This window comes from Girardinichthys multiradiatus, chromosome 7 (genome assembly GCF_021462225.1).
Source record: "Girardinichthys multiradiatus isolate DD_20200921_A chromosome 7, DD_fGirMul_XY1, whole genome shotgun sequence".
Lineage (NCBI taxonomy): Eukaryota > Metazoa > Chordata > Actinopteri > Cyprinodontiformes > Goodeidae > Girardinichthys > Girardinichthys multiradiatus.
The window spans coordinates 14,910,503-14,935,076 of NC_061800.1; the positions used below are offsets into that span (position 1 = coordinate 14,910,503).

A 24,574-nucleotide genomic window follows, 5' to 3' on the forward strand; every position below is an offset into this window, starting at 1 on the left:
GTCAGCTCATCAATTGTCTGAAGCACAACGGACCTGCTAAATATTGAAGAAAGACTTTACCAGTCTTCGCTGTGTTTCTGTTGAGGGGAAAGCATCCTTGAAATGCAGAACAGCAGGTGCTTATAGCGAGAACACACCCCCGACAGTGAAGGAACCGCATCGAAGGCTGGAAATCTCTCTTGCTTTCATGTTTGAGGCAGGAATCAGATTAAAATAACCTCTGGGAGGTGTGTAAATGTGAGAAATTAAAAACACAGTGGCTTTCAGTGTGGGTTTGCTCTTACAGTTTGCTTGAACTATTTTATTCATGTTTTGATAGTCATTTACAACCTAATTTGTTCTGTTATTATGAAAACATACCATTCATATTTTGGCTGGTGGCTGAGTTTTCCACCATAAGCTCAGTAAATAGCAAGCACACATATTATAGCATCATTACAGCAAACTGTAGCAAGGGAAAAATGCTGACAACACAGCCTCCCCTCACCTTTTTTATGGCACAGTTACATGATATTTATGCATTAAGTTTGCCTATACATTTTGGTCACTCTGACAACATATTTTCCTGCACTAGAGCAGAAAAGTTGATTAGACTAGGGGGGGTAGAAATCACACATTTACCAAAAAAGCCTTTATGATCGGTGAGACCTTTGGGAGAGTAAAGGTTTTAGAGTGGCCTAGTCAAAGTCTAGGATTCTGTGATGATATTTCACCTTATGTCTTATGTGTATTAAAACAATTCCTCATAGAAGAGTGGGCTAAAACTACCACAGGCTTTGAAATGGCTCATTTCCACTTATAACAAACATTGACCTGTGGTCCAAGGTTGGCACAATTAGTTACTAGGAGGCAGTTACTGTTTTCACAAAGAACCAGGTTTGTTTAGATACCTTTTACCTTTAATAAATTAAACTATCATTTGATAACAGTTTTTTGTATTTACTCTGTTTATCTTTGACATTAAATTCTGTTTGATGATCCCAAACATTTAAGCATGGCAAAAGAGCAAAAACAAAATAAATTTGTAGTGGGGCTGTTACTTTTTCAAAGAACTGTATTTATATTTATTAAACAAAATGTATAAATGGTTTTAGGCTTTCCAGGACCCCACCATTCATTACTAGCTGATGCATTTTCTTTGCCTCTAAAAACTGGGACAAATTGCATCCTGGGACTAATACGGGGTAGATATTAATGCTCTGATGCAGAGGATGCTCCATGTGATGGATACACAATTCTTGCACAGCAATTTTTTTTCTGTCTTCCTTCCAGGTTATTTCACTAAACTCTTAGCTTAATTGTTTTGTACTAAATCGACATTCTTTGAAGTAGTTTGGGGGGGGAACACACACACATTCCTGCAGTAATTACGAGTCTCATGGCGGTAACAGGTTACATTTTACTGGGTCAAAATTCATTTTTCTGGGCTGCAACTCAGTTATGTGTTGCTACATTTATCCAGGATACAGTATGAGGTTCTGTGTGTGATCCAGGTCATCATCTGACTGAGAAGCCAACAGTTTGGTCTGACGGATGGGAATCTGAAAGTAAATGCAGGTAAATGCAGGATTAGGGATACTTAAGTGTTGAAACATGGCCAGGATCATGGCACAGCAGCAGCAGCGGTCTGCGCTGGGCTCAGCTGAAAAGCAGCTCACAAGTTAAACGGGAGAGCCGCTTCCCTGTCTCCATGCCTACCGTGAGGGCTGTTCATGTTTAGCTGGAGCATGCTCAGTTTGGCTCGCTTCCCTCTAACAATAGCCAGTGAGAGGGCTCGCACTGACACACACTCTCAGAGTCTACCCCAGCTCGCAGTGGGAGCGAGACGGAGAGGAGAGGCTGCATGCTGGGCTGCTGAGCTCATAGCACAATCCAATCTACAAACGGGATCCTAACAAAGGTAGGCACCCAGACCTGCTGATATTCAACTGTATTTGCCTCCTTTTAATCTCTTGCTGAAGAGTTTGTAGCATTCTTAGTGACAGATATGTGAAGCAGAGCTATAAAGTGGAGAAGAAGATGAGGAGGGACCATGTGGTCTGCTTTGTGAGTGACAGGGCTGCACTTTTCACGCAGATATCTCCATGTAAGCTTGTGAAGAATGTCTTCCACAGAGCGAAGGTCTCATTTCATGAATGGCTCCTGCAATTTGTGCATTTCTTCAGCTTAAACTGAGGTGTAGTAGTTGAAAAAGCGGGGACTGATGAATTAATTATGCTGCCTTGTATGGAGTGAAGCTGGAGGATGACAGCAGGTGTAATGAGATGCTTTGCATGGACACAGATAGCTGTTTTAGCCTCTTTTGATACTGCTGCCCCATTTTACAACCACCGCTTTGCTTATTCAGATCTTCATACAGCATATCTCGCATTTTTGGAGCCTCTTGACTTGGATGGTACTATACAAAAAAGGAGACCTTTACCTAAAAGAAAGCTTAAAAAAATCAAAATGTTACCTAATCTGCAAGCAGATGAAATGTGAGAAGCTGGTCCCTTCGCCTCGCTAACCATTTCAAATTGTGTGTGTGTGTGTGTGGTCTGTCTGCATGTGTGAGAGCTGGTCAGACTGAAAGGTATCTCCAGTGTTATCATGTAGTCTCGCCCTATTTCTCTCTAAGGCACATTCAAAGAGATCCACTCATTCTCTCACTCACACTAAAAGATTCAGCAGCCACATCCCACAAGATTAATTATTGTGGCTGATGAATTCCTGCTTGGTCGATAGTGTGTTCCTCTGCAGCTGGCCAGCCCCTTGTGTCTCTGCTTGGGTGTGCTGTTGGCTGATCTCAGAGCCGCATGAATATAAAACGGCCTTGTCTGTGGCCTCAGATGTAAACGAGAAGTGATACAAATGAATGGCAAACTTGGAGGTGAATTCCAACTTCTTTAGGCGCTACAGTAAGTGCTAAGTGATACTCGTCCATGATTAGTTACATTGTAGGTTGTGCATATAGCTAGTTTATCAGGTGCAGATGTGGGCAGACCCTAAATGATAAGTGGGCTTATCAAATCTTTTAGCTTTTAGCTGCTTAATTTCTCCTGATCTCATCTTTAAACAGTGGTTTTAGCACTTAAAGGGAACGTTTAGGTTTTGAAAGTGAGATCTAAGAAGCTGAGACAATACATGATAATGGATTCATGATAGTTAGATGAAACAAGATTTTAACAAGATATGGGAAAACTAAAACATTTATTTTTCTCGGAAGCCGGAACTCGGAGTTTGGAATGTCAGCCCGTCCATGTTGAGCAAATTTCGACTGCATGTCAGAAAACATGAGAATGTGAGATCTGCTTATTGTTGTCTGCTTCTGGTAGCAAAACAAGCAGATAGCATTGTATTTCCCTGTGTTTTAATACTAAAAGAACATTTTCACAATTACATAGTTTACAGGAATTTTTGTTGTACTTGATTAAAGATACTCAGTCTATCAGATTTACTAATAAGTAGCTAATTCGACAATTTTTGTTAGTCTAAATACATGGCAGCCATAGAGGATACCAGTCATTGGGGGTGCTAGGTGATGTCTGATTTTACACGACAGAATTGCGATTTCAGTGGAGTTTCTCTCATATTCTTTACAACTGGCATCTTAAAACATACAACTTCTGCCTACAAACAGAGTGCAGTGGGGGTTGCTTTATTTGTGTTGCGTAGATAGAGAGTGTCCAGTTTAAAGAAATGTCCGATCATATAATTATCTTGGAATAAAATGGCAACTATGTAGAATTTGTTGAGACAGATGTGTCTAACAAGAATTTCGTGGTGCTTTAATATCGCACATTGCTTGCTATTTAATATTTTATCTATAGTTGATAACTGCCTTTGCATCTTCATTTAGGATAAATCTAGATGAGTTGATCCCCGAGGCTGAAGATAACATCTATTCCACGAGGTGCCAAGACCAAAGCAGACTTCTACCATCTTATAATAACTCTCAAAAATGTTGGCGCATTTTCTGCAAATGCTATTTTATAAATCTTCAAACTGTCATCGCTTGCATTGGCCATTTATTTACACTGCATACAGTTATCTTTATTCACACCTGAAACTGAGCCTGGAGGCAGTGTGGCACCGATAATCTTCTTGTGTGAAACAAGAGCTTACAATAAAATATGTAAAGTATTTCCCCCCAGAGTTACTGCCTAGCAGAAAAGTAAGGCATTCATTTAAACTGCTGTAGAATTTGTTTTTGCTTTTAACACCATATTACTTTTATATCAAGATGGTTACTGTGACAAAACCACCATGGCTTGTTTTTACAGTTTTAATTGTTTTAAGACAGTAGAAGTCTGTTTAGCTCTTGACACCTGGCGCTAGTCGTTAGCTTCAGCCTCTACAACAAACTAATCTAGATTTATACTAAATGAAGAGGCCAAGAGGGCTATCTGATGCAGTTAATATATTAACTGTATGTGACCTTTTATATCCTAAACTATTCCTTTTAAGGAGACCAAAGATAGATAGATATTTATTGTTGTCTTCTTCTGACAAGGTCACCTGTCGTGCTAACACTGGAGGAGATCCTCCATACTTCACTCACCAAACCAGATAAAATTTCAGCTGATGGGATGAAACAGATAATTAAAAGACAAGAGAGCTGGACACATGCAGTGACAAAGGGGGAGCAGAAAATAGAGGATTGTGGAGTGATGGATGGCAGACTCAGAGCGAGAGAGAAAGGCAGAATGAGGTCCTCTCTTTCACCAAGCGGGATACTGGAAAATAAATTGAGATGAAATGAGCAGGTTTGCATAGAGATATTGATGCTGTGGAGCAGGAAGTGAGAGGTTCGGACTCGGGGCTTAGGAGGTTCATGTGAGGCTAATCATCTCTGTTAGGGCCACCAAAAGACTTCCTGGGGTAGGTAACTAACAATTTCCATCTACAGTTGATAAATAGATAAAAAGCTACAGTGAAACTTTAAAGGGTAATTAAATGGTTTGTCTGTTTTAGTCAAAACGGTTATTCCTGTAGCAGTTATATAGAAAAGGAGGGCGGTATTGAAGCATCTTCTTTTTAGCTCAAGGTAGAAAAGTATGACTAACCCATCGTATTCTGTCAAGGTTGATTGTCAGAGCTGGGAGTACAATAGCTCAGAGGAGCTTTAGGTGTAGTGACACTGTTGTTCTTATTTTGCTCCCTTTGCCCCCATTTTAAAGTGAAAGACGGTTTGGAGTTAGACAGGTTTCTATTTATGGCTTTAAATGGGATGCTGCTGTATGTTGTACTTTGCTGCTGTATGTTGTACTCTCAGGAGGCTTTTACTACCTGCTTTCAGATAAAACAGGGCGAAAAGGATTCAGGATTTTTTTTTTCCATCAAACAAACTCCAGATCCTGTGCTTGTTTACAACAATATTTCCCCTTATACCAGCACCAAAAGCTCCAGCTTTAACTGCATTAAACTGGTTCACATTCAGCACTATTTGTTTGCTGGACCAGAGGAAAGTGGGACTTTTCTCAGAAGCTGGGGGTGGACACATAAAAGCGGTTCCAGTGGTAAACTTTTGCCCCTGCTTGTTTAGCATCAGCTCTTTGTGTTTTGATAGCCGCCAGCAGAAACTCTGGCACCGTAAAATGGGTGCTATCTTGGTATCAACTCTACTCAGAAGCTTCTCCAGCTTCAGGAGCTGGAGGCAGCAAATCAAAATGTTATTAGCAGCACGGTTAAAACTTTCAAGTTACTTCTGATTTGATCAGCCTAATATAAGGCAAAGGACAATCTGGAGTTTCAACATTGATAGATAGATTGTGGACTGACAAATATAAACTTCAAGAGCATAGAATTCATGAACACTGGGAGGAAGTGTCTGTGTAAACCCTGCTAACGGTACAACTTAATGGACAACTGTAAAATGCTGTGAAAGTCCAGCATTTAAGCTTTTAAATTTTTAATGATTGTGTTTTTGTTCAAGTATAAAAAAATAGACATCATTATAGCTTCAACAATTGGTATGTTTATAATGGAGTTTTGACGATAATTCAGACTGAAAGACTCACCCCCATCATCTGCTCTGACCAATGTCTTCGCCATGCGTCTTTCCTCCATGCAATCAGCGTTAAGTCCGCAGGTCTCTTCAGCCAATCAGCCTCTGATGCTCCGCTTTTAACGACCTTCAGCCATGGATCTCCTCGCCCGTCAGCTGAGCTTGTCCCTCCTCCGCCCCACCTCCACCATCTTCCTTCCCATCTCCTCCCGGCTTCCTCACTTCCCCTGGCCTCCAATCCAACACCAGTTTTGGGTCCCGGGGAGAAAATATCTAATTCTAAGCCTAAAATGTATATCTAAGCTCACGCCATTCTCAGCATTCATGTCGTCCTCCGGGGTCCGAGTGCCAAAGTAATAATCATGTATCCATATATTAATAAACTTTTCTAATTTCCATATTTGAGCTCTTTATGAGTCTTTTCAGGTTGAATTATCTTTGCAGCAGAAGGAAAGCAGATAGATTATACCATTTTGTTGTAATTGTTTCTGTAAACTCAAGGTCATCATATTGCAAGATTCTCATATTGACCCGTGCCTTGTAGCAATATACCAATTAGTTAGACCAGTTATGGAAATTGTCTGTTTATTTTTTAGAAATTATTCATTATGTACTGCACCGAAGACAGAGGAACAAAGAGAGAAACTTGGTGAAAAGCATAGATGGGATTAAAGCTGGTATATGTTGTAATTCATCAGCAGTAAAATAAAGTTATAGCTGAATTTAAAGATCATGCTAGAGGTGATCATGGATTGCTCTCGAATGCAGCATGCTTGTAAATACTTACTAAAGAGTTCATACATCCTACAGCTGCTGATGCTTGTTAATCATGTCCCTGTAAACTCTACTGACAGTTGATCAATGTCTCACCTTCCCTTTTCATTCCCAATCCCTTCCCTGGATATCTCTCACCACATTGCTAATAATCTCTTCCTTCAGCTCTACCCTTTCATTTCTCATCCCTTCTTCCCCTGTCCTCTGCTCCATTTTTTTTATTATTTTTCTTTGATTCCTTCTGCATCTGTTATTTAATAACCTCTCCTATCCCACAATAGAATCACAGGTTTATCCTTGGCTTCTCAAAGAGAAACAACCAGGGGGTTTCCTGCTCTCCTCTCCCCCTCTTTTCTCCCTTCCTTTGCTCTGCCCATCGTTAAAGACAGCGCAGGTCATGCGATGACATCCAGAAGGGCTTCAGCAGATACAGATCCTTGTAGATGCCTGCAGGAGCCATTCGGTTGATACCAAGGCCTTGATGTATCTCTGATGGGTACTTGTTAACGCTGGCAATTTGCCGACAAGAAAGCCTTTTGGAAAACCTTGACACCCCTCTGGAAGGTCAAGGTTCAGTATTGATTCTGAGGAATATGGTTGATTTTAAAGTGGCTATTTTTGTTCTATTGACTCAGACTTTTTTCTGTTAATTTGACCAGAACCATATCACCTCACTTGTTTCTGCCCCATTAGTCTGAAAAACAATTTTTCAGTTGCAAGATATCAGTTGATTTCAAATTATAGAGAAAAAATTGTAGTTTCAGGTGTTTTTCCTGCATTGTCCTGTCATTGCTGCTAAAGCTAGTTTTGTCCCGCAGTGCTGCTGCAGCCATAACCAACTTAATATATGCGCACATAATAGATTGCATTGTGCCCGATTTCAAACTTGTTGGTTGTAATTGCTTTTCTTACCATAATTCCTCATCCAACTTGTCTCTGATGAAGACACAGTGGTTCCGGGTGGTTAGCCAGTTTGCAAAATAAAAAGCTGTAATATCCATATGAAAGTTGTCCTTTTTGCTCTGAGGCAACTGATTCAGCTCTGAACATTTGTTTGCTTCTCTTCCTCCTTTAATGCTTGCATGTTCTGCATATTGATTGAGGAAAATTCTCTATAAAGCTGCTCTCACTCACATATTTTTATGCTTCTGCTGTCAGACAGTAAAATATGTCTGTAAAGCATGTTGTTAATACTCTAGGTTATCCGTGGCTGCTATAAAAGTACTCTAAAAAAGGCTGAGGGGCTCTAATAAAACTAGAACTTACAACTGCACTGTCATTGGACAACTACTTTCCACTTACCCTAAAAACAGTGATGGGAGTTTAGGAATATTTTACACACAGTGATCACTTGCATACAGGGTCAGAAGCTGCTGAATGTCTTGAATGTTTTAATACACAAGCGCACAGGGACAACGCTGCACATGTGCACTGCTTAAAAAACTTACAAATGCCTTTGTGATAAAAGGAGCATTTCACAGAATGCTAAACTATCTGTAAATTTAAAAAAATTACAGAAGAAATCAATTTCTGAAACACCTACAAAATGACTTTTTGTATTTTTTGCCAAATACTGGTGATAAAGAAAAGGTTCTATGAAAATATTTTAACAACAGATTTGATTTCCTGTATCTATCCTGTAACAAAACACAGTTAGATTTTATGATGTACTTGTGATCAGCCCCACAGTTACACAGCTCAAATTCTAATTTTGTTTTAGTCAAAATAAAAAGTTCTGATTATCACGTTAAGGGTTCACACTTTGGAAATAAAATAAAATAAAACCTAATTCACTGAAAGGTATCATCAGTTTAAATAAGATCTGGTGTTTTAACAGTTTTTTTTATTATTACTGCACTCTATAAACAGTGCTCAGTTAAAATAATCCACTCATGTTATTTTTCTTCCCCAGTGTTGGGTCAGATATGGACCAATTCATTCCTGGGTAGACTGATTTTTAATGGGAAACGATTTAATTCGGACAACTAAGATTCCCTTTACAAAAAGTGTGACTTTCTAACAATTAGTAATTAGCAACTTTTCAGCTGCCAGTGACTTAGCACGTCACAGTAGAATGTGAATATAAAAAGTTCTACAATACATTTTGTCTGTAATAAATGCCAACACTAAAACAAATCACTGCATTGCTATGGTCTCCTTTTGGTCCATTTAAATTATATGCAGACTGTATACAACAGAAAAAAATAAAAGTACTCTATAGCCTGGAGTGCTTATAGGGCAGAATCTTTAATCAATGGATTCTGCTTAAAACAATAAAATAAACACAACACATAGATTAATTCAACATAGGCTGATGCTTTCGGGCCTTTTTTTCTGTTAATTATGATAATTTTTCTGCTTACAGGTAATGAAAACATGCCATTTAAAATTATGATATTACGTCAGACCAATAAAAAAACATTTTAATAGAGAAATGTGGGTTTAATGAAAGATATGTTTAATACCTGCTTAAAGGTTGTTCTTTTTCAAAAGGAACGTTTAATGTGACAAATGAGCCTCATTGGAACCCATATTCTAATTTATTGAATATGACTGTACATCGTGAGCCCCACGTGGGCCGCTGTCTATTATCTCAGATCCTATTATTTAGCTGAGTTTTCCTGCGCTTACATTTTAATCTCTCACTCTTTTGGAACATTTTTTTCAGTTTGTAGGATTAGCATGATGAAAAAAGAAAGCATTCTGCTCTTTGATTCCTTTTAAAAAAGAGCACGTCAGACTGAGTTTATTTCTCTCTGTCTGATGAGCTGTTTAAACGAGACAATAAGTGCTTTAATAAGATACATGAGTGATTTTATTTTCCCATTTCTTTTCTTCTTCTTTCATCATCAGCTGTTTTTCTTTTTACTATATTTACCTTCAACCTTCCCTCTCACCGTCCTGTCTCTATTCATTCCCAGTGATGAGGTGACTCACGCAGCCATCTGCTGCCCAGCAAATCTGCTCCTGCCTTATGACCCTCATTCTGTGTATTAACACTGCTCCTGGGGTGACACTGATATCCATCCCTGACTGATCTATACCTACTTATCTTAACCTGAAATACCTTCCTCCCCCTTCTCTTCCTCGTGTGTGGCTATTATCAGATTTTACTTTTACATTCCTTTTCTCTTCTTAAGATGAATTAATTTCTGCAAGTGTTGTTTCCCTTCATTTCACCTGATACTATTTGTTGCTTGCCCTCGTCTGCCTCTACATATTTTGGCGCCCAGGAGACAGGTTGTAGGAATGAGGTCAGACAGTGTGTGTGCCAGGGTGTGTGGGAGCATATGGGCATGAATTTAAGCAGACTGTGTGGATGTTTTGTTTATGTAGGTACCAGTTCTGCTGATTGTATTATGATCCTCTGGAGAAACAACATCAGAAACAGGAGAACTCTCTAAGGGGCAGGTCTGTGGGTTCGAAGGTGTGTGGAAGTGTGTGAGGTTTTGCTACAGATGACCATGATTGTTAGGTTTTATCCATTTTTAGTTACTCTAACTGTTTAATTTTCTTTGCTAACCTTTACCACAACAATTAGCCTATATGACACTATATGAGATATGATATTTTCCAATATTGAACTACACAAATTAATTTTAATGGAGGCCAGTTACTGCAAAGTTTAAGTCAAGTCAAGTTTATTTATATAGTGCTTTTCAGCAACAAGGCACTCAAGGCACTGAGAGTCATCAGGGTCCTCCTCTTTAAAACAAAAGCAGCTTGAAAGTTTCCAAATACACACACAGCTTTAGCTGGTTGATCTTTATGGAGGCCATATATTTTACTGTTTGGGGTCTTAATCAATTATATGATAAGTAGGGATATATTGCTACATGTATAAGTACTGAAAACATTCAGTTTGAATAGACCAAAGCCTTTTGCCAACCTTTTTCAAAAGTGATTAGCAATGTCTGAATTAAACAATGTCAAGCGCAGATCCTCCAGGGCGGAGCTGGATCCAGGTTCTTGGACCTGGATGCTATGGGTCTTCTTCTCACGTGGGTGCACTTTTGCAGGGGGCTTTGTTTTTGGAGGGCTGGTGGGGCGCACTTGCATGGTGTGGGCCTTGTGCATGGCTTCCGCTTTGGGTGCTCATTACTGTGTGCTGTCCTCCGCTGTTTGGTGTGCTGTGGTGTCGGGGTGGTGGTCCTGTGCGCGGCGGCTCTGGCCTCTGTGTTTTGTACGGCAGGACAGGCTTCGCTGGGCTCAGCGGTTGCATCGGGCCTCTCGGTCTTATGCTGAGGTGGGGTTTGCTTGTCTGCTGGAGGGTTCCTGGTGGGTGGTGTGTGCTTGGGGTTGGTGGTCTCCACCGTGCCCCTACCGATGTATGGAAGAAGGTGTGGTGTTGCTGTGGCGTTGGCTCGGGGGGAACCACAGCTTGGCTTGGCTCTGTCATGGATGGCATGGATGTTGGTTGTTCTGCATCTCAGGGGGGGAGTGCGGCCTCTTTGCTGTGCGTGCTGTGGCCTTTCTTTGCCGCCCTTCTGCTTGTTAGGCTGGTGTCTTTTCCTTGGGCATGGTGGGGGACGGGGTGTTGCATCGCGGGGTCTGCTTGACTGCCTGGCTGCCCCGGGGGGTCTCGGCTTGATTGTCTGTGGGGCGTGCATGTGCCTATGCTGGTCCGGAGCTTGCATTTGGTGGGTCTGCCATTTTGGGTCGGGTGTTTCTTGTTGGCGGCCTCGGTGTTGATGTGGGATGTGTTTTGTTGTCCTGCTTGCCTGGTTGTGGCTGGGGTCAGGTACTGGGCATTGGGGACTGGGCGCTATGTTGGCTCTGCCCCGTGGGTCGGGGGTGGTTGGGCATGTTGGTCATGTGCCCTCCTTTATGTGGCGTATTCTGGTTGTGCTCGGCCGCCTGATCTGCTCTTTTTTCTGTGGTGGGGCCGCACTCTTGGTCGATGCTGTGCACGCTTCTGGTTGGCTCCCTTTTGTTGGGGCGTGGTGGCTCTTTCGGGCGGGGGACGGGGTGTCTGGGCTGGGGATCGGGGTTTGAGGGTTTGGATGGTTGGGGGGCTGGGGGTTTTGGTCCTGGCTTTCGGTCAGTTCTCGGGGCCTAGTACTTGTCCCTAGCCTTTTGCCCGATGGATGTGCCTATGCCTCCGTCCCTTGTTGGAACTCGGCGATCGGGGGTGCCTATTGGGGGCGCCCAGGGAGCTGACTCCCTGGGAGAGCATTTTGCCCCCCAGTCTTTCCCTCCCCATTCCCGGACACCTCCCTCCGCCTTATTGTACAACTTACACACTCATTTATAAAATTTTCATGGTATTCATATGTAGGGCCTTGGGTCAGTGCCCTCAATGACACTAAGAGGGAGGGTATTTTATTACCCTAACCTCTGGTGCCTGCACTCACCTCTAAGGGTTAAGTTCCGTGTAGACATTTAGGGTTCTGGGTAGGGTGGGAGGGCGTGGCAGACCCTCTTCCCCACCTATTTTTCTTTTTAAATGCACACTACAACACACATCAACACCACATTTGAGCGGGCGGAGGTAGGCTTGGGTCTTTTCCCACCCTCGTTTGCTGTTTGCCATCTCGGGTCGGAGGCCGGGAGAGGGAGCGGGCCATCTGGTCAGAATCTGGGCTGGGGTTGAGGTTCGGGTCTTGGGGGTTGTCTGGTGCTGGGGCTGGCGCTTCCGCCCTCTCAGGATCGTTTGGATTGCCTTGGATCTCGGTCCCATGCTTCGGTGCCTGGTCCATCGGTTGGGGAGGCGTCGGGCCTCGGCGAGGGGGTCTTGGCTGGGCGGTGTGCAGTGTTGATTGAGATGTGGCTTCGCTTTGATGCAGGGGCTGGCCAGCTTGCTTGGTGTGGTGGGGTGTGCCGTGCGGGAGGGTGGGCATCCTGGAGCTCCTCCAGGGTTTGGGTGTGGGGTTGGCGGGGTGCCCGGTCCTTGGCATGCTGTGGTGGCCTTTCTCCAATGCTTCCTTCTGTGACTCTTGCCCCTGGCCTGGCGCAGGGCTATGGTTGGCAGTTAGGTGGGTGGGGCGGTGGAGCTTGTCTTGTGCCCGCACTGGGGCAGCTGATGAGATGTGCTTGGCCTGGAGCAGTTGGCCTGCCCGGCTCGGTTACCCGACTAGTGCATGTTTCCCTCCTATTGGGCTGGGGCTCCTGACGGTGGCCGAATGGTTGGGTGGACTTGGCGGTGTGCTGCTGTGCTGACTGTTGTGTCTGGGTGGGGGGATCAGGGTGGCGGGCTAGGGGGTGGCGTGGGGATGAGGGGAGTGTGGGGTGAGGGGTTTGTGTCCTCTTCTTGGATGTGGGGTCACCGGCATCTGGATCGGTTGAGCGGCGATGGTAGAGATGAGCTGGATGTTTCTATCTGGGCTATCGTTTCAGTGGCAGTGATATGGTGTGTCTGTGTGGTTGCGGGGGCGGGGTGGGGGACGCCGGCCTCGAGTGCTTGCCACTGGCCAGGGACGTCTTGCCGGGTGAGTTTGTCCCATCTTGGTGTGGGGTCGGGGGCTCCGTTGTGAGCTCGGGGCTCAACGGTTTCTGCCCTGTTGCACCTGTGGGCGGGGGCTGGTACTGCAATGCGTGGGGCCTTTGCCTTGCTGTCGCAACACGCTGTGTGGTGGGGGTGGGACGCGGCGGGGGTGCTTGGAGCAGGGCTGTGTGTGGGTGTTGCTTCGTCGGCCTTTCGGGATGAAGCTCTCCTATGGGAGTGTGCCCATGTGGTTTGGGGGGATTCATGGCGTGTGGGTTCAGGGGCATGTGTTTGATATCTGTGTCCTGGTTGGGGGTTGCCCAGTGAGGTAATTCATGTCGGGTTCATTGGGGGTGGAGGGCTCATGGGGTTGGAATCGGAACTCATTGGGGGTTGGGACTATTTCATTCTGTGGCAGCTCTGGTTGGTGAGCTTGTTTGGACCATGTAGATCCCTCTTTTGTACATGGCCCCCTCCCCGGATGAAGATGGGGGTTGTTGGGGACTGGGGTCTGGGTGGGGGGTCGGGGTCCGGGCCGGGGTCGCTCAGGTCCAGGCACGAGCCCGGGCTAGCCCAGACCAGGTTCAGGTGCTGGGGCGGTCTGCCTGTCTCCACCCCCGGAGGAAAGGGGACCACCTCCTGGGTCCGGGGGCTGGTTGTCCCTATAGGTATCAGCACCTGGACCTTGGAGTATAGAGTATGTATGGGGAGTGTGAGTGAGTGTACGACGTCCATTGTTGTTTGTCTTTACATTGGGTGCGTGGGTGTGAGTGTTTTTATGTGTACGCAGGAGGGTGTGTGAGCCTGTTTTTTGTGTCAGGGGCTCGGTCGGGACTCTGCTATGTCCTGGGGTCTCGGGTCTCTGGGTCCATGGCTGGATCTGCTCGGGGCCTGTGGGCTCGTTGCTGCAGCTCCCTGGGGCTTCTGCACTGTGGCTGCTGGGTGGTTCCCCTTGGATTCTCCCCTGCTCCTCTCTGGGGGGGTTGCGGTAGTCCTGGCAGTGGTTCCTTTCGGTAAAAAGGTTGATAATACGAACATTTACGAACATCTTGTATTCTCTTCATCCTTCTTTCTTTCCTCCATTCTATTCTCCTTCTCTCCCCTTTTCCTTTTTGCCGCCCTTTCTCTCTTTCGTGCTTCTTTATTTCCTTTCCATTTTCGTCTCCGTGTCGGTAACAACTGAAATAATCCCAAAGCAGTTTCTATTAAAGTTTCTTTTCATGAATATCATGCAGAGCTTTAAAGCGTTAGCTGTTATGCTCCACTTGTGAAAGTAAATCTGTTGGGCTTTTTCCTGGCGCTCAGACAACAATTCTGAGTGCTTCTCTGCCTGACAGGACACAAAAGAATGTCAAGCAGAATGTAAACAGAGAAGAAAATGCCAAATCCAGCCGCTTGTAGCCTTCAGTTGGCCCTAAATGTCATGTGAATCTTAAAGCAGTGGACGTACAGACACAGTTGCCAAAACCTCAGTAAGGAAAGTATCTATTGGGTGTCCTGAAAGTCAGTAGAAGTTTCTAGGTGATGTCATCGCAAAATATGCATATTTAGTCATGTCATCCAGGCAGTAGGAAAGAGGAATATCAAAGTTGGCAAGACAACGCTGTAAAAAAGAGAGCTACAAACAAACTTTATGAAGCAGTTTCATAACTTTAATGCTTTGCCTGAATCCACACTACATAAATCAGTTTTGTTGAATACAAATAAATAAAATTATATTTACATTACATTTACTTTTCGCTTTGTAATCCAGAGCGGGATCATCAGCAGCTTTGTGCATGTGTGATTCATTTGCAGTGTGGACACGGCGTGGAGTGGGTCAGTTCTCTGCTCTGACTACAGGCGAGGTTTGCAGCATGACAAGGCTACTGTGAGACCACATGTCAGTGCTTCGGAAGTGGGAATGGCTCGCAGCAGCACTCGCTCCTAGCTGAGGACACTAACTGCAGAGCAATTGGTGCTTTCACATGTAGTCATCAAAATCTCCAATAACACAAAAAAAGTTGCTAGAATGGTTACTTGTAGATTTTTTGATAAAAAGTTGCTAAAGGGGTCTGAAAAGTCGTTAAGTTGGCAACAGTGCCTATTGCAGACCAATAGTCACTCCTACTACAGGGGTCTCCCCAACAGGTATGGTTCTATGGTGCATTCAAGGACAACTCGTACCTTGTCTATATTTCTACAACCCCTAAGTAATTTAAACCTTTTTTATTATCAGATGGTATGAATCTTATTCAGAAATGTCTAATCAACAACATTGACTTTTTCAAGTGTTATTGATGCATAATCCATCTATACATTCACTGTCTATACCCTCTTATTCTTTTTTAATTGAGACCAAGCGAACCAAATCTCTGGCCAGTTTTGTAAATGCAACAGCATATTGATGAAATCAAATTATTGACTGAAAATTGTAATTGTCTATGTTTGTTGCTGGATAAAGTAAAAAATAACTGCATTTTTCTTTGTTATTCTTGATTGAAATGCACTAAATTGTGACTTTACAACCGAGGTACATCCCGGCCCTGGCTTTCAGCATTCTCCAGGCTGGGGGAGATGTTGGAATAGCATTTTCAGCGGAAGTGAAAAGGTACTTGTGATGGTTCAGGGATGTACCCATTTAGCAGTAACTTTATATAAGCAGCACATTTTTCAGAAGCTAAGGTGTTAGCAAAAATGTTGTTAGCAGCTGCTCTCTGATAGAGGATGATAGAAATAGAAATTACCACAGTTGAACCCTTAGCAGGAGGATTGTAATGTTTGTTGGTTACTGTTTGATCTATAAAGCTTTATGCGATAAAAAACGTATCAAGGAATTTAGAAGACAGCTTCAGGCAAGTTGCTTCATCTTTAAAACACTATTATCTGGGCTTCTTAAATTCTAGCAGAAGGATTTATTTGCCGCCTGTAGTATCACATCCTCTTTATCTATCTTTGTCTATGCAGTTTTGTGACTTATTTTCTGACGTCTTGGTCATTTATCATGCAGCACAGACATGTAGTCTGTCGTCTCATTTCATTTTGTTTCATTTCATCGTCTTTGTAAACATGCTTATCCAGCATCCCCTTTTTAAAATCAAAAATTGGAACAGTCTCACGGGCTTCTAATCACCACACTCCAGCGCAGACAAGATTTACTGTCATTTGATAGGGAGGAGGTTGTGTGTTTACGAATATCTGTTGCTCTGAAGTTACGGATGCAACTGAAGGTGATCCATAAGACTTTCTGGTGACAGAAAACCGCAGTGCTGATTTGATCACACACACACACACACACACACACACACACACACACACAGACACCCATAAGTTATTGAAATTCCGCATGTTTTTTATCAAGCCTTGTTTTCCTCTGCGATCGCGGGGTAATTACATGGTTTGCTGCTTCATCAATTAAACATGAGTTGCTCACGATGATTTACACTTGGTCTAATAATGACAGCATATATTTTCATAGTACTTAAACATTGCTTTCATACAAGAACACTAAACTGAAGTAAATTGGCAGGGAAATGCCATTTTCTAAGAATTCAGAGCTGACCTAATGTCTAAAAGAATTAATAGATAATCAATCAGATCTGAAAAACACTCAATTTAGAGTAAAAGCCCCATCAAGCATAATAACCTAGCCTTTTCAGATGGATCCCACTTGTATCACTTCAAAGTGCCAGTCTTTCCCGAACATTTTATCTTTTTTTAAAGGCCTGATATCACGCTTCATCATTTGCATGAATTGGTTCCTTTGAACAGGCTCTCCTTGGCGGAAAAGACTCCCCCTTTTGTCCTCTTTGAAAATGAGCTGTTCATGGAAAACCTTCATGCAAAAGAAGCAAAAAGTGTTTGCTCTGAGGTCATCAACTGCTTGTATTATTCATCGTCAGCATTTCCACTTCCGTACGCATGAAATATGAATGAGGCCAAGGTGACCCGGAACCACCACAAAAAGGAGCAGACTGATTTATATGAGGTCTTCAATGTAAAAGTGAGCCGTTTTTTTTATAAATACAAGCCAAATAACTTTGTGTTTTTATAAATAGGTAAATATATAAATATTTTTTTAAATCAGACACTTGCTGTTTGATTGGGCTATTTTAAGCTAGTTGGTCCCAAAGCTGGACTCTTCTGTGCAGACAGAGATAAGAGGTTTCAGGATGTTTTGCAGACTCCAGAGGTTTACAATAGATTTTTTTTTTAGACATCAGAGAATTAATCTTAATTTAGAATCAGACAGTGTTGGGCCCAGCCGTGGTAGGAAACAAGGACTTAGCTGCACACAAAGGACAAAAGAGATGGGTAAATCTCTGAATCCCAGAATTCATAGCATTAACCCATATTCAGGAGAGCTTCCAGGAGGGGGGGGGAGTACCCTCACAACTGGAATCCCCATGATGTCATAGAGGTAAAAAAGCATGAGCAGAGCAGAGCATTGTTCTTTTCCTTTGCTCGTAGCTCTCCACAGGCTGCACTTGAATGTCTTGATTTTCCTGACCGGTAAAGAAACTTCATCTTTGAAGAAACCTTGGATCAAAAATAAAGGATGGTGTGCTGCTTGTGTATCTGGTGACTGTACCCCGGCAGAAAAAGCATCTGAGAAGGGATTTCCCCAGAAGAGACGGTGTCTCTGATTATGTCAACGAAGCGTTTATTTTCTACTGCCTGAATGAACGTACCAGTACTGGATAATTGCCCACCTCAGCTGCTAGACCGAAAGCAGCCGCCATGTCTTCTGTGTTCATTCGATCTATGGAACTCAATGCAGTGTTAGGATTAGTGTTGGGATTACATATTCTTTGATGATTAAATGGGCATAAATTGTAACTCCTTCATCCTCTGTTGGTTTTACAAATGCTACATGTACTAAGGAACCTGCAGCACATTTCAAGTGTTATCGTTCTTTGAATAAAAAAATCTAAATTGGTAAATATTGGAAATTTAAAAAGGTTCCTTTTTATATTACTTTTTACATTTCTCTGCTTTCGCTGACTTCATTATTTAACAACTGACGGATCTTGAATATAGCTAACTTTGAGTCAGCTACAACTTCAGCACCAAAGTAAGCATGTAGGACTTTGGCATGGTGTTCAGTGACCAGAGAAGGGTCAGATTTTTGAGTTTGTGACCAGCCAAACACCCTCGAGAGCCGGTGAAGCTGAAAATCAGGAGACTTTGGTCACCACTCAATTTCGTCTTACCTTCCATCTCCAGTAGCTTTGTTTACTCTAAGGATTCTGTAATTTTCATTGTGTGTCTTACAAACAGGCAGAACGTATAATAAATGGCAGCTATTGATGTTCCACATGGGCATGGCCAAAACTGTAATCACGCCACTTAAACAACCTGCTTTCTCTCCCAATTGTGGGGCAGTTTTGTATGGTAATAAATTAAAAATGCAGTGGACTGAAATGTGCTGTGTCATATTCCAGAGGCTGTTGAATACAGACCTCCCACCGTTACACAGTGGGTTGTCGGGATGAGGAAAACTTCTTTTTTACTCCTTGTTAAATTATTTCAATGTTCCCTCCTGCTGCTTTATCTACAATAACAATAAGGTCACTTTATTTTTATCTCTGCCTTTCAAAATAACAATGCTAAGATTGATGCAGAGCTGAGCGTCAAGCGCTCTCTTAAAGTGTCTAAGTTTACGGCTCTGTGTATCTCCTCGAAGCCTCGTAGTAGTTCATCCACACTCTGTGCTCGCTCTGCCTAATTAACTGCACTTCCCTACGCATCCACCTTTGATGTTGCCTGTGTCTCCCAGTCTCCCTGCCTGCTCCACGGGCTCCCATTCCTCTGATGAACATGGTAGTGGAGGTGTTGCTGATGGTGCCCCTGGGTGTTGCCTCATTAACCTACATTTCACTTGCCGATAGGAATGGGGAGAGGTGCTTTGAGGGGTTTCTGGGTCTGCTTGTTGGAATGTTTCTGAGAGCAGAAAATGGAAAAGCTGAACCATTCCCATAAAGAAACTCAGCATATGCAAGGATGGTGAAAGCTGGGAGCTATTAAATTTTTTATTCCAATTTCCACCATCTAATTTGCCATGTATTACAGCTGGTATCAGGCTAATGTGCTTCTAATGGAGTATTCATTTGTGGTTGGAAGATGGAGCTGGAAATGGGAAAAGCATCCTTTCCAGAGTTTTGCATATTAAATGTAAAGGTTAGGAGAGCACAGGGTGGAAAAACGATTTTTCCACCTCAGAGATATCAGTGATGTAAAACATATAGAGGTTTAACATGCTATTTTCATTACAGCACATACAAAAACAGTCATCAGTAGTATGTTCTACATGCTACTTGGTTCTGTTTGATTTTGCACCATTTTCTTCTCTTTTAGATTCAACAGTTGCTTTGGTATCAATGTTGGTAGCAAAACCACTACTACTATACCAAAATAAAAAACGGTTTAAACTCTTTTAGACTGCTATGACTGAATAGCATGACATTGACTTTGAAATTTAAGGTTTTTTGGGAAAAATAACTTTTTTTAACATTACCTTAATAACCAGTTCCAATTGCTTTTCATTGCTGTGTTTGATGGTCTGAATGGGAACTGAATCCAAGTATAAGTTAAAAGCGAAAGGGATTTTGCTCCACAGATTTAACAATTGCATCTGGGAATCAGGCCGCTGAGGTCTCCACCTTCGTCCGCCACCCAATCCTCTTTGCACCGGTCCCTCACGGTTCCCCCTGCAGGTGGTGGGCCCACTGGGGGATGGCCTCGTGTCTCTCGCAGGACCCGGCCCGGCTGGGTCCCGCAAGGATGTTGGAGACATAGAGTCCGAGTGGACCATGTTCTCCGCATCTATTGTCGATGCTGCTGCCTGTAGCTGCGGCCGTAAGGTCTGGGGTGCCTGTCGCGGCGGCAATCCCAGAACCCAGTGGTGGACACCGGCAGTAAGGGACGCTGTCAAACTGAAGAAGGAGTCCTAGCAGCTGTGGTTGGCTTGTGGGACTCCTGAAGTGGCTGACGGGCACCGTGAGGCCAAGCGTGCCTAGGAGGAGTTCGGTGAGGCCATGGAGAAGGACTACCGTTTGGCCTCAAAGCAATTCTAGCAAACCGTCCGGCGCCTCAGGAGAGGGAAGCAGTGCTTCGCCAACACTGTTTACAGTGGGGGTGGGAGGCTGCTGATCTCGACTGAGAACATTATCGTGTGGTGGAAGGAGTACTTCGAGGATGTCCTCAATCCTGCCATCACGCATTCCCTGGTGGAAACAGAGGCTGGAGACGCGGGGTTGGACTCCTTCATCACCCATGCTGAAGTCACCGAGGTGGTTAAAGAGCTCCGCGGTGGCAAGGCTTCGGGGGTGGATGAGATCCGCCCTGAGTACCTCAAATCTCTGGATGTTGTGGGGCTGTCATGTCTTCAACATTGTGTGGTGGTAGGGGACAGTGCCTCTGGACTGGCAGACTTGGGTGGTGGTCCCCCTTCATAAGAAGGGTGACTGGAGGGTGTGTTCCAACTACAGGGGGATCACACTCCTCAGCCTCCCTGGTAAGGCCTACGCCAGGATATTGGAGAGGAGAGTCCGGCCGATAGTCGAACCCCGGCTTCAGGAGGAGCAGTGTGGTTTTCGTCCCGGCCGTGGAACACGGACCAGTTCTATACCCTCTACAGGGTACTTGAGGGTTCATGGGAGTTTGCCCAACCGGTCCACATGTGTTTTGTGGACCTGGAGAAAGCATTCGACTGTGTCCCTCGTGATGCCCTGTGGGGAGTGGTCCAGGAGTATGGAATTGGGGGCCCTTTATTAGGGGCCATCCGGTCTCTGTACAAGCGGAGCAGGAGTTTGGTCCGCATTGCCGGCACTAAGTTGGACCTGTTCCCGGTGCATGTGGGACTTCGGCAGGTCTGCCCTTTGTCACCAGTCCTGTTCATAACTTTTATGGACAGAATTTTTAGGCGCAGCCAAGGGCCGAAGGGGTTCTGATTAGGGGACCAGTGGATTTTGTCTCTTCTTTTTGCAGATGACGTTGTCCTGCTAGCCCCCTTTAGTCAAGACCTACAGCATGCACTGGGGCGGTTCGCAGCCGAGTGTGAAGCGGCTGGGATGAAGATTAGCTCCTCCAAGTCAGAGGCCATGGTACTCGACTGGAAAAGGGTGGCTTGTCCTCTTCAGGTTGGAGGGAAGTTCCTGCCTCAAGTGGAGGAGTTCAAGTGTCTCGGGGTCTTGTTCACGAGTGAGGGAAGAATAGAGCGGGAGATTGACACACGGATCGGTGCGGCTGCTGCAGTAATGGGGGCATTGTGCCGGTTCGTTGTGGTGAAGAGAGAGCTGAGCCGAAAAACGAAGCTCTCGGTTAACCGGTCGGTCTACGTTCCTACCCTCACCTAAGGCCATGAACTTTGGGTCATGACCGAAAGAACGAGATCCCGGGTACAAGCGGCTGAAATGAGCTTCCTTCGTTGGGTGATCGTGCACTCCCTTAGAGATAGGATGAGGAGCTTGGCCATCCGGGAGGGCTCGGAGTAGAGTCGCTGCTCCTCCACATAGAAAGGTGCCAGTAGAGGTGGCCCGGGCATCTATACTGGATGCCTCCTGGATGCCTTCCTTGGGAGGAGGCCCAGAGGACGGCCCAGAACACGCTGGAGATACTATGTCTCTTGGCTGGCCTGGGAACGCTTTGGGCTCCCCCTGGAGGAGGTGTCTGGGGAGAGGGACGTCTGGGTGTATCTGCTGAGTGTGCTGCCCTGCGAAGCGGAAGACGACAAGTACGAGTACGATTTAACAATCCTTTAAGCGCCATTGTTACCGCTCTAGGTGATACCAGTGTAATGTGTAATCTTTATGATTTACAAAGTTAATTAGAAAAAGACAAAAGTGTTAGGGAACCTCATTGATTAGTCCAAGGTTGCAACTTTTCTGCCTGCTATTTTACAAAAGTGAAATCTTTGTGTTCCCTACGGTATACATGTAAGGCTGACTCGAGCCTTCAGCCACTAAATTGGAATTAAATACAAAGGAATTTAAATAGAAGTATGAAATGTGCAATTCTGCTTTTTAATTTTATTTTAATTGTGTTGTCTCCAGCAAAATCCCATTGGTTGATGGGATTTTTAAAACCTAACAAGAGTTCCTCTGGAGCCACAGAGTAGTGCATTTTTATACACAGTGTCCTTCACATTTATTGATGCCTCTTGTAAAGATGTCTGGAAAAAAAATCTAAAAATAAATACATTTCTTTACTTGCTGTAGCATAATTCTAGACAAACAATTTCACAAAGTTTATTTTTTTATTTCCGAGCATGTATGTAGTTGGTGAGAAAATTAACATGATGAAATATTGTTATGCATGTCAAGGTTTTTACACCCCTGTTTGTATAACTGTGTCTGATGAACCATTTCTGTGCTGATTTGATTATATGTTGTGGATACTTGTGTTGCTGAAAGATCTAGCGGTGAGCTATTTTCAGTTTACTGGAAAAGTCCACCGGTTTTTTAGGTAAAATGTCCTGATAGATTCTATGAGCTTCTGACAATCTTCTCAGAGGTTTTGGAAGAGAAAGAGGCCCACAGCATCACAGATCCTTCACCATACTTTACATAGGGAGGAGGTGCTTCATTACATAATCATTCTTTGCTTCACAGCAAACCCACCTTTAGTGTTTGTTGCTAAAAAAACTTTATCTCATCTTCCATGTTGTTTTTATGGGTGTCATTAAGGGAAACAATGCCTATTTTATAAAAAAAATATATATATACATATTTTTTTATTGGGATTTCACACAGAATTTAAATTTAAATTTAATATACCACTTAAGTAAAATAATTTAATATTTTACAGCTTTGTAGACAGCTTTACCAGAAATACCATGTGAGGGAAGCTATATTTTGGACTTGTTGATGTGTTAAAACAGTCAGAATCTACTTTCTATTTTTGGATGTATGACAACCTGCAGATTCCCTTTTAATACACTTATAGTAGGGCTTTTATTTGCTTTATCATAAAGTTTTTTCCTATATTACTATACCTAATGTTCTACAATGTAGCAGCATTAGCACAAGTAATTAAACATTACATTCATAACTAGTCGCCTCACATCTCATTGAGACCAGACATAGATGAGCTTAGATCTTTTGTATCAAACACACAACTAGAATTGGTTTTCCATGCTTTAATTTTGACCCATTTGGAGTACTGCAACAGTCTTTTAACTTTTTTTCACAAAGCATATCTGTAATGCCTTGAGGCTGTGCAAAATGTGCCGGCCAGGCTTTTAATCGGGGCTAAAAATGGAGACCACATAACCCGAGCTCTTACCTTGTCGTACTGGATCCCTGTTCATTTTAGAATCTAGTTTAAGATTTTGGGCATTTCATGGTGAAGGCCCCAAATATATTGCTGACTTATTGTAGCCCCTGTCTTCTTCCCGGCCGATTAGATTACCTTGCCATATGCTGCTGGTGGTTCCCCGGGCTCGTTTCAAGGGCCGTGGAGATTGGGCTTTTCAGGCAGTGGCTCCGAGGCTCTGGAACTCCCTACCTCTCTCTCTGCACTCCAGAGTATCTACTGACTCTTTTAAGAAACTGCTAAAGACATACTTATTTAGACAAGCTTTTACTTTTTGTGGATTCTTTGTTTTTATTATTTCTTTTATTCTTGTGAAGCACTTTGTGATTTTTATCTGTGAAAGCTGTTATACAGGGTTGTCATGATATCCACATCTCAGGATACGATATTATCACGATATGAATCTCACAAATTGATATTTATTGCGATATCGCGGGGAGGCTTACAATAACAAGAATGACAATATAAAATGCTTTGACCAGTCATTAGTACATTTATTTTCATATTGAATGTTTCTATTCAAAACCTTTGCTAAAGTGCAACATTCAAGTAACAACTCAACATATATTTTTGAAGAGAAGACAACCCAGGAACTATATTAACCTATGAATAAATAAACTTTACCAAGGTATTTAAAAAACAGCCTATTCAGTAAATAAAATTACCTAGGCACAAAACCGCCAAGTAATTAGTAGACAATAAATAATTTACATCAAGTGTGGTCTCACTGTACAGAGCAGGGAAAACGGTTTAAATAAAATGTGATCGTGATTGCCTTTTATATTTAGGCTCCAGCTTAGACACTAACCTTTTGAACCCCACGCCTTCCACAGTTGTAAATGGATGTAAATCACTCGCTATATATTTTGCGGTGCATCTTGTTTTATCTTGAGCCTTGACGCCGTTGTGAGGCAGCACTGTTGTAAATGCTTCATGCAGAATATTTTGACCGGACTGGACTTTCTCCTTATGTTGCTCGTATTTCCCGATGTGTGCCGTACTGTACTCTGGCAGTGTTTACACATTGTCTGTTGTTTGTCTGTCACCTTTTCTCCTTTCACGTTTCTTGACACGACAAAACCAAAATGCGTCCACAC

At 43.4% G+C, this 24,574-nt stretch overlaps 2 protein-coding genes across 4 annotated transcripts in view; one reads left to right on the plus strand and one right to left on the minus strand.

Annotated features, from left to right (window-relative positions):
* Positions 1-24,574, plus strand: part of si:dkey-91i10.2 (uncharacterized protein LOC555224 homolog) — an 84,814-nt gene that overhangs the window by 22,772 nt on the left and 37,468 nt on the right. For 2 of the 3 annotated variants that reach the window (XM_047369855.1, XM_047369857.1), the window contains exon 1: positions 1,778-1,900. The exons of the other annotated variant lie outside the window; for it this stretch is intronic. The gene's annotated coding sequence lies outside the window, so the exon portion shown is untranslated. Of the gene's footprint in view, positions 1-1,777; positions 1,901-24,574 lie in introns of those variants that run through there. 3 annotated transcript variants of the gene reach the window in all.
* Positions 10,690-11,370, minus strand: LOC124871410 (extensin-like). Its single transcript, XM_047370676.1, has one exon. The coding sequence runs from the start codon at positions 11,368-11,370 to the stop codon at positions 10,690-10,692; it is 681 nt and encodes a 226-aa protein (XP_047226632.1).